General features: G+C 40.2%; 1 protein-coding gene across 2 annotated transcripts; it reads right to left on the bottom strand.

The window, feature by feature from the left end:
• Nucleotides 1-428: 428 nt before the first annotated feature.
• On the bottom strand, nucleotides 429-10,089 carry ucmab (upper zone of growth plate and cartilage matrix associated b). Of its 2 annotated transcripts, XM_044035366.1 has the most exons (6): nucleotides 9,596-10,089; nucleotides 4,643-4,726; nucleotides 4,466-4,528; nucleotides 4,265-4,360; nucleotides 888-986; nucleotides 429-799 (listed from the first exon to the last, which is right to left on the bottom strand). In XM_044035366.1, exons 2-6 carry the CDS (start codon nucleotides 4,698-4,700, stop codon nucleotides 702-704), a joined length of 414 nt encoding a protein of 137 aa, XP_043891301.1. In that variant the 5' UTR covers nucleotides 4,701-4,726; nucleotides 9,596-10,089; the 3' UTR covers nucleotides 429-701. The 2 variants fall into 2 exon arrangements, with proteins under 2 accessions (XP_043891301.1, XP_043891300.1); XM_044035365.1 differs by lacking the exon at nucleotides 9,596-10,089 and having other exon boundaries at nucleotides 4,643-4,782.
• Nucleotides 10,090-10,128: the final 39 nt, after the last annotated feature.

The following is a 10,128-nucleotide window of genomic DNA, read 5'->3' as shown; positions in this document are numbered from 1 at the left end:
TCATTTAAATAGTTTTCTTTTGTGGCCTGTTGTTATTTCCCTTGCTGATGACATTTATGGGTTGAAACTGATCTCAAACATGAGTAAATCCATGATTTATGAAAACATTGCATTTCAGTGCATTTCTTTACCTGTGAATAACCCTTTAAATGTATTGTTAAGAATCCTCGGTTCCACCTTTTTCAGACGTGACAGCTTTAACTCCACTACACAATAATACTGTTGTAATTGACTTTCTTTGCTTCTGTAAACTTCGGGTGTTAGAGAGTAAATATTTAATCAGTTGATAAAAATAAACAGCAGATTAAACATGAAATGAGATATAATCGAAATTGTCTCTAACCTATAAATTCTATTGACCTGATTATGAGTAAAGTTCATCATGCCTCTCTCTATTTTATTTTCATCAAATTATACATATATATAAATATATATATAAAGGCGTTACCACTTCTGTACTTATCCACAAAGAGGGTTTTAGTCAATTTGAAGAGAGTGTTTTTTTATATCATAAACAGTCTGGCCTGTCATGAAGATGAAAAGTCAGCATCAGCAACAAAAGGGTTAAAAATGAGTTAAAAACATCTTAATATCTTGACTAAGCGACTGCCGCCAACTGTGGTGAAAAGCTTGGCCGTGAAGCTCAAGATGTTTCTTTGAAGTCGTGTCACATGTATTCTCTCTCTCGCTGTCTCTCAGACTCAGACGGAGTGGCGGTTATACTCATGCGGAGGATCCATCCCATCGTAGTGAAATTCCCTCCACTGCTCGGTGCTCGTTCTGCTCCTTTCATTTTGTTCTGGAGGATTGAAAGGAAAGGAGGTGTCAGCAGATGAGTGGAAACCCTCATCCCTCTCATCTACATCAGGTACGAGGAGTTCACATACCGTCCTGGTCCTCCTCGGCGTAGCTCTCAAACTCGTTCCTCTTCTCCTCGTGAAACTCTCTTTTCCGTTCGTCTGCGGCCAAAACCAGCCTCTGCTCAGCTGGAAGCACACAGTAAACAATGAACTTTTGCAAATCCTCAGCATGAATGCCCCTAACACAGGTAAACATCAACTCAGGGGTTTTATCTTTGACATTGACAAGGACTCCATATGTTTCTCAAGAAAGAAGAAAATGACTTTCCATCCTGGGAAATGTTTGTAGATAAACTGCAGCAACAAAGAAAAACCCACAGTTTCAATTCTAGTCTCACTTAGAAGAAAAACACTCAGTCAACACTATGGCTGTTGAACATTACACAACTGCAACCTTTAAAAACATACCACAGACCTGAATCACCGAGTCTGAAGAGACAATGCTTTTTGTGAACTACTTGAGGCTGGTATTTGTGATGAGGCTGTGATTCACACAAGGTGATTGTATCCAAGGCTGACACACACACACACACACACACACAACCTGGATCCCCGAGTGATGAGGAGACACAAGTGACTCATGTCTCAGCCTTTTCTCCTCCATCCACAAAGACGTGTGTGGGTAGAAAGCAATGTTAAAGGACAGGTTTGCATTCTCTACGTCCATTTACACAGAGAATTTACATTTAATTCACAGGCTCAGCTCCTCTCGTTCGTAACCGACTGGAAAGATATTAATTACGCAGTTTGAGTGCAGTGTGTTTAGTAGGAATGAATTCAAATACACACTTCCATTTTGGGACACAGTGAATCCCTTATGTAACCTGTACTTTATAATGTCGTACGGCTTCTTTCTGAAACTACTGGCAGAAAAAAAACAAAAGAAAGGAAAAATGCACATGCTAACACAATGACATTAAATGCTTTTTAAAAATAAAAAATAAAAAAATAGGTATCTACTGTTCATCTCTTTCAGATATTTAACAGATTATTGAAACCTTCACTCTTAGGTGCAAAGAGAGGGACATTTGTATAAAAAGACTTGATTTATTTAACTCATTTACTTTTACTGAATATATTTTACACAGAGACAGTGCTTTGGTCGCACGTCTCAAACAAAGGAATTATTTTTAGGAAACAATATCTTCAGTGCCAGTGTGGACAGAAAGCCTATTTATAGCTTTCAATAAGTCTTTCATGAACGTGTGGGGAGATCTTTAGATCTTTAGATGCTGCTAAATATAAATGCTTTGGCTTCAATTAGAATTTAGACAAATATAGATACAGAGAAGTAAGGCTGAGGACGTTGGACATCAGTTTGACCTTTGGACACGCAAAGAAGGCGTCCAAAGTCGTCACCAGTCGTGTGCGGGCAAGTGACTCCCTGGTATGAAGTGTAAATGAAAGATCGTCTGCAGTAACGTTAGAAAGAGACATTCGCTGAGGTGGCACGGGAGTTTGTGATAGCCATGCTAACCTTTCCACAGTCAGGTCATGACATTTCACCTTTCACCAGGATTCCCAACAACAACAAGTCAGCACATGAGTTTGAGCTCATGTTGAGAATTCAAGCCTCCTCATTGTAAATTAAAAGGACATTTTTTTATATATATATATTTACAGATGAATTGCATTTCTCTAATCAGGATTAGAGATTTTTAGATTAAAAGGAGTATGAAGGGGGAGATATACAATATTTGGTTTATTATTTCCTTCAATTGTAAGGTGCAAATGAAATAATCTACAGTATTATTATTTAAATTATAAAATGATTATTATTTGCCACCATTTCTCTGTGGATTTAAGCAAATGAAACATTTTGACTTGTGGTCTTGCCTCCAGGTTCTTCAGTTTCCTCCCACAGTCCAACAAACATTCAGATGAGGAGATTAGGCAAACTGGACATTCTAAATTGACTGTAGGTGTGAGTTGTTTGTCTCTATGTGTCCCTGTGATGAACTGGGGTACAACCTGTCCAGGATGTACCCCACCTTTCGCCCTATGTCTGGGATTGGCACCAGCGCCCCCTGTGACCCTCATGTGGAGGATAAAGTGGCACAAGATGAATGAATCCAGATACAGAAAGATTGTAGTGACTGTGTGGGAAACTGAACTGTCCTGCTTCCACAAACCCTTCAGTCAAACAAAAGCATTTACTGTATGTGTCGTCTAATGTCGACATTTGAATGTCAAAAACTTTCCCTACAACACCCACTCAAACTTTTATGAAACACATCAAACATTTTCACTCTGCAGATTTCATATGCCTGCAAGAGACATTCTGTGTTTTCATGTCGAGAGTGAGCACAATTTATCCGTCTCACTTTCTCTCTCGGTTTCTCTCTGACCTCTTTGTGCCTGTGTGCCGGCACATTCCACATTCAGCTCCCAAACACTCACCCACTCACTCGTCCATCTCAGTCCTTTCACTCACTGTTCTCCACTTTGTGTTTGTTTTATTTCTCCTTTACCTGCAGTGCAGAAGTGTCGTGTTGTTGTTACATGCACACAGTCTCACAGTTACACAACCTCAATCCAGAGCAGCAGTCTCTCTCTCTGTGTGTGTGTGTGTGTGTGTGTGTGTGTGTGTGTGCTCACCTTTCCAGTGGCAGAACTGGACATAAGAAAGCTTTTAAATCAATTGGAGAATGTCAAACATTACAGTGTACAGTGTGTGAAATTCCACAAAACTTTTAAGTAAAATATTGACATGTCATTACTTGTGTGTGTGTGTGTGTGTGTGTGTCAGCTCCATACAGCCCTTTGGCTCCTGCTGCAGCCTCCAGCAGCTCCACAGCTGCTTACTGTCTGACCACACAGACAGGTCGGAGGTCTCTGGTCCAGAAAACAGTAAATGGCTGCTGGCTTCCACAGTCATCGAAAAAACACATTTAAACCTGTTGTTCCTTCAGCTAAAGCTCATTTAATTTACTCCTAAAACTGAAGATAAATCATGTGTTTAACTCTTTAACTTTGACTTGACACCAGAAGTTTCTAAACTTATTCCAAACAGTATTTCTCAGTCCTGGTCCTGGGGACCCACTGGCCTGCATGTTTTAAATAAACGGGCCATTACCATGCTTTTTGCAGAGCTTGGTGATGAGCTGAGGTGTGTTTGAGCAGGGACACATGTACAACATGCAGGGCAGTGGGTCTCCAGGACCAGGATTGAGAAGCACTGGTGTAAGACAAATCCCCAAAAAGTGCAACCAGTATAAAATGAATAAGTATACTTATTAATTGTAGTTGATGCCATTACCAATTCAAATACAACATGATGTTCATTGTGATCTAACAGTGTGGAAAGGAATCTCAAAATGTGAATTCTTACATGAGGAAATGCAAACACCAACACACAACCACACACACACACACTGTGTTGATTTACCACATGGTGAACTCACCGTTTATCTCATCCTGAGACTTCGCGCCTCGCCTGCTGCGTTTTCTGAAGAAGTGTGAGGCATCCGACTCCTTCATGAAAATCTTCTTCGTTGGACCTGCAGCAGAAGAAGAAGGAGGAGGAGGAGGAGGAAGAGGTTCACCTCACAACATAAAGTCATCGATGTTCAGCAGACAGAGTTGCAGCTGATGCACATCATCACCTTGTGGATCTTTAGCGCTGGCCGTGCTGCTGGGCACAGCTGCAGCGTCGGCCTCTGGAGTCACTGGGTCAGAGAACAGAAAAACAAAATTAGAACAGGATCATAGCGTCTGTGCATGAAAAACACAACTAAAGAAAAATAAAAGTAAAATCCAACATTCTTCTGCGTCAGACTCACAGGAGAGTGCAAGGAGCACAGTGAGCAGAGCCAGAAGGGATGCATACATGAAGGCCATCTTTAGCTCTGGGTCTGATTTACTAACTGTGAGGGAGACAAGGAAGAGGAGAGGTAGTAGGTAAGATGTGTGTGTGTGTGTGTGTGTGAGAGGTGGGGGTGAGAGCTCAGAGGACAACTGAGCGCTTGTCAGAATATGGAGGGAGTGACTTGGCCGATCTGATAAGAGGCTGCAGAGAAAGGACAGGAAAGGTGCTGTCCGTTCAATTTGAGCTGATAATCACGTCATGCTCCTTTAAACACTCCATTCTTCTGTCATTGTGTCGCAATTAAAGTCAGTGAGATGACGTCATAATGTGGATCCTGTGTGCAAATCACATGAACAGAAAACAAACAACATACAAAGAGCAATAACATAATTTTCAGACTGAAAGAAGCATTATAAAGCATAAAGGCCTGCAACCTCAAACAAACAAACAAACAAACAAACAAACAAACAAACCCTCAAAATGGGAAAACAGTGGCTGTCTCAAGAGTAAACAACAAAAAATGTACATTATTTGGTTAAAAATATCTTGTAATTCAGAGAAAAGAGAGGAAGAACATGTTTTAGGAAAATATGATCTGTTAATCCAACGTTTTTTATTTTTATGCAAATTGGGTTTATTGTTTTACTAAATAAAAACAGGAGTTTAAAATGACAGTATGCTCCTTCTTCTGTTGTACATCTGGGGCAGTGTGGGGACATTTTATGCATCTTATGCATTTAGAGCATTTCAATTTTAAGATTTACTTTTTGTCTCATGGTATCATGGGTCCATGATGGTCTGGTTATTTATTTCCCCTACAGGTAATTCTTTGAATATGCACTAAGATGGAAGAAATAGAAAAAAAAAATGTTGACATTTCTGCCAATAAAAAGAAAAGTGACATCCCAAACCACTGCCCAGAAATGTCTCATCTGCAGGTGCGGCTGAAATGTGCACCTCAGTAAGGCCACTGTCTTTATGCTTACGTGTAAAAAGTTATGCTGGAAAGACTGAAGCCTTTTATTTGCTTTAGTTTCCACCCACTTTATTTATTTATATCACACATCAGTGCAGTTCACACAATACACATAACCGAAAGGGAAAGTGGGATCTAGTCCCGCCCCCATTATCATCATACAATACATAATTATTCTTTTCTTATGACATTTGACAAAACATGTTTCAGCATCAGGTAGCACTCAGACATGTAATCTTGCTCCAGACAGTCAAATCAGACTCCATGTGTGTCTGTACATGTGTCGTGAGTGACAGTCTCGACTTGTTGCCCAAAAGTCACAAGATGGTCCAATCAATAGAGGTCAATTCATCATTTTTTTGTCATCCATCTCATGTATAGGATTCGCCTCGCTTTGCTTCTCCATTCCTTTCACGTATCGGTGGATGTTTTTGCTACGCATTTGTTGACCAGGTGTCTAATCTCTCTGTCCTTCACTGGGGTGACAAACACTGTGCTTGGGTTTCTGTCTTATCAACGTGGTCCCAGTGAAGGAGTGAGTCAGGAATGTTCTTCGCCAGATTCGGCCCCACGTTGACAAAGAATTCATTAAATCTTTCTGCTATGATGTCCTTGTTATCTTCTTCCGTGTTATTGTCCTTATAGAGTATAGTATAGAGGATAGCTAGGTTTTGTGTTTTTGTTTCTGATCACATCATTTAGAATGTCCTATAGTTTATTAGTATAGCTCTACTAGCTTCTACTAGCAGATTACTGTAGTATTCTTTCTTGCAATCATTATTTATATTTAGTTTGTTCGTGTATCGTTTATATGTCGTTTCTGACTGTTCCGTCCTTAATCTCATGTATTGTCTATACAGGGTGTTTTTTTTCTTGCAGGCATTTATCAATGTTTTTGTTAACCATGGTTTCCCCTCCTTATTCTGATTTGTGTGTCTTTTCTTTACAGGACAGTGTCTATTATACAGTGTTTTAAATATTTGCAAAAAGGAATCATAAGCACCATTTACATCTGTTTCTTTGTAGAAACTTCTTTCATCACACAGATTTCAATTGTCACACATTCCATTACATGTTCAACAGCTTCATACATATTATGTACAATCTCATACTCAGTGTTATTGTCAATGAACGGGGCCGTTCCTCCTCCACCTTTGTTTCTTCTGTTAATATAGACATATCTTCATTAATCCACGTTTCCGAAACCGCAATAATGTTGAAAGCATTTTTGAAGTGTTGTCGGTATTCCTTAATATGGTCGAAGTTGGTGTATAGACTCCTGCTATTGAAGTGAATTAAAGACAGTTTCCCATCCATCTCAATGCATTTGTTAAATTGGTCCTCAGTGTAGTACTGGCATTTCTCAGTCATGTTTAGGTATAGATGATTGTCCGGGTCAATTATTTCATTTGGGTCTGTTAAGGTGTGGTTCCCATGTTGATTTTTGGTCAGCTCCACATTTTCGTGCTCAGCGATCCTCTCTGATATTTCCATCATCATTTTAGTCTGTTTAGTGACCCTTGACCTTTGCTGGGCTGTAGTTATGGAGTGTTCGTGAGCCATACCTTAGATGTAGATTCTGCAGTTTGCCGTCCAGGTGTGTTGGATCTTGCCTCCTTTCTTCAGCTGACGTGCTTTTCTGGCGATGTCAGCATTCTTTTTGGTGAGATTCTCGTTGATGTAGACGTCCGAGCCTTTGAGCTTCCTGTCCTGCTTCATCAGTGCCGTCTTATGTCTTCTGTTAGTGAATCTCAGCACGACAGCTCGTGTTCCAGACTCTTGTCTTCGGGGTAAGAGGTGACATACTTCCACATTGCTGAAGTCCACGTTGATGTCTCTGCCAGTCAGGAACTCAGCCACCTGCTGTTCCACAGATTTGATTTGTGATTCATCAGGCTGCAACGACCGGTCTTCTGATGGCGCAGCCGCCCTTGCGTAGCTCTGACGCTTAATCCTGAGGCCAGTCACAATCGCCTCATTGAGTCTTCTCTGCTGATCCATCTCCTCCACTCTGTTCCCCAGCTCCCGCACCAGCTTGTCTTTTTTTGCGTTCTCCTCCTGGAGCTTTTTGACTTCTAACTGTCACCCCTTCCAACTTCAAGATTCAAGATTCAAGAGGTTTATTGTCATATGTTCAGTTAAGACAGACGTCACACTGCACAATGAAATTCTTACTTTGCACAGCTCCCTGGTCACACGAAAAAATGAAATAAAAATATATATATAACTTAACAAGTTAAAAATGTACAGACTAAAAAAACAAAATTAAAATTAAAATGAAAAATGGAATCTTAGAACAGATCCAAGGACAATATTGCACGATTGATTCTAGGAAGAAATTATAACAAGTATTGACAGTGTAACAAGTATTGACAGTATAACAAGAATTGACAGTATAACAAGTATTGACAGTATAACAAGTATTGACAGTAAACAAGTATTGACAGTATAACAAGTATTGGCAGTATAACAAGTATTGACAGTATTCTCCCTCTTTTTGACTTCCACTGTCACCCCTTCCAACTTCTCCATGAATTCGGTTATGCTTTCCTTGATCTCCTCTCTTATTATCACCCTCAGCTCAGCTATCATCGTCCTCCTCTCGGCTCTCATCTCCCTCATCTCGGCTCTCATCGCCTCCATTCCTTCATTCATAGCTTCCAGCATTTGATAAACTTTAGTTTTCACCATTTTTGTTCTCACTTGTTTGTTCCTCAGTTATCTCGAGGTCGGCCTTCCTCACGGAGCTGCTGCTGTTGCGTCCTTCCTCTCAGAGCGCCAACATTAACACTTGGATTCTGGCTGTGTCCCAGAGAAGAGTGAATGTTTAAATTGTTTTGTGAGACAGGATGAGGTGATAGTTGGATCGAGGGACTGAAAGTATGTGAGGGGAGAGTGTTCTGCTCAGGTAGAGTGCAGAGGAATGAGGATCATTTCACTAATATGGTCCAAATAAGTGTTATGTTTGAAGTGAAACATGGCAGTGAATGAGAGTTTTCACATTCACAGTGTAAAGACAAGGGTTGTTATGTATTAATCTTACTGGATATACACTTTGGTGCCTGGTATTGCACTGCAAATACATGTATATTCACACAGTCCCAAACTTTTTAATTTACAGTTTTTCAAGATGACTATGTGTACTACTAATGAAGACGATACATGCAGGCATGGTGTCAGTACAGTAATAGCAAATCCTAATAAATGAATAAAACAAACAAGCTAAGCTCAAGGTTATCTTTTTGACTGCATGGTAACAGGACAGACACATGCTACTTCACACTGAATCTGTTTTGTGTCACGTATGTTTATGTAATGTTTGTGTGCTGTCATGTACAGCACACAAACATTACATAAACACTTGACCGAGTGTGTTGACACAACAACCTGTCGGACAGACTAGCTACTATCTGTCTAAAGGATCAAGTATTTCCTTGTACATTTATTTAGTATGTAGTAATGGTTTATTGTGTTGTAATGTTTACAGTAATCTATTAGTAGTGAATTATTGTATTATACAGTACAACATATGAAAGTGAAGTAAGTAAGACCATTTTAAACATACAGTTAGATAAACTAAAAACATTGAAAATTATATAAATAAATAATGAATATAAAATGATATCAAATCAAAAGGGTTTGCCGTTTCTAACTGCATTTCTAAAAGTAACAAGTAAAGAGTTATTCCACCTAATTAACACCTTTAGCTTTGTTATAAAGTTAATTCCGGCCAAATACTAAAAATAAGAAATATAAGTTGCATGTGGGGCAATCTGTCTAATTAGAACAATTAACTCATTATCTGGTAAAATGTAAATGGAATTATAGGCTATGAAATTTGAAGGGTGAATCTCTTCAGCTTTATAAAATATGAACATTCTTAAAGTACCAACAAATTATATTTAATTTATTTTCCTCTGCAGTTCAGTCATTAAGAAAATGTGTAGTCACCTGAAACTATGGTCTCAACAATCAATCCCTTTCTCACCAAAACAGGGTCTAAAGTAGTAGGAGTGGCACGTTTCCTCCAGTAGGAGCCGCTGTGGGGCTGCACTGGCCGCCTCTGTGACGATGTAATTTCACGCACCAACAGTTGGATGGCGCTGTTTCCCCGCTGGCACTTAGATGACTGTGAGTGTGCTGGTGGTGGCAGGCAGAGCAGGAGGAGGAGGAGGAGGAGGAGGACACACGCTCAGATCAACCAACCAGTCATATCAACACCGTCTGCTGCTGCCATGACCTGTCCGAGCTGAAACACACACACGGACACACGGCAGCGACGGTAGCGCGTCCTATTTTGCGCCGGGGCTGAAACTTTTAAGCTTGGACACGAGCCATGCTGCTGGGCGACACAACCTCACGGACATAAGCGACTCCGAAGAGCCGAAAGTCGCGTCCACCACCCACAGCCACACAGTAGAAGAAGAAGAAGAAGAAGGGGACGGAGGAGGAAAAAAAGAAGCAGCGGTCGGTGTTTTTCTTCT

Source organism: Solea senegalensis, linkage group LG10 (assembly GCF_019176455.1).
Source record: "Solea senegalensis isolate Sse05_10M linkage group LG10, IFAPA_SoseM_1, whole genome shotgun sequence".
NCBI lineage: Eukaryota > Metazoa > Chordata > Actinopteri > Pleuronectiformes > Soleidae > Solea > Solea senegalensis.
Note: the sequence above shows the minus strand (reverse complement) of the source record. Positions and strands in the feature narration are given on the sequence as shown.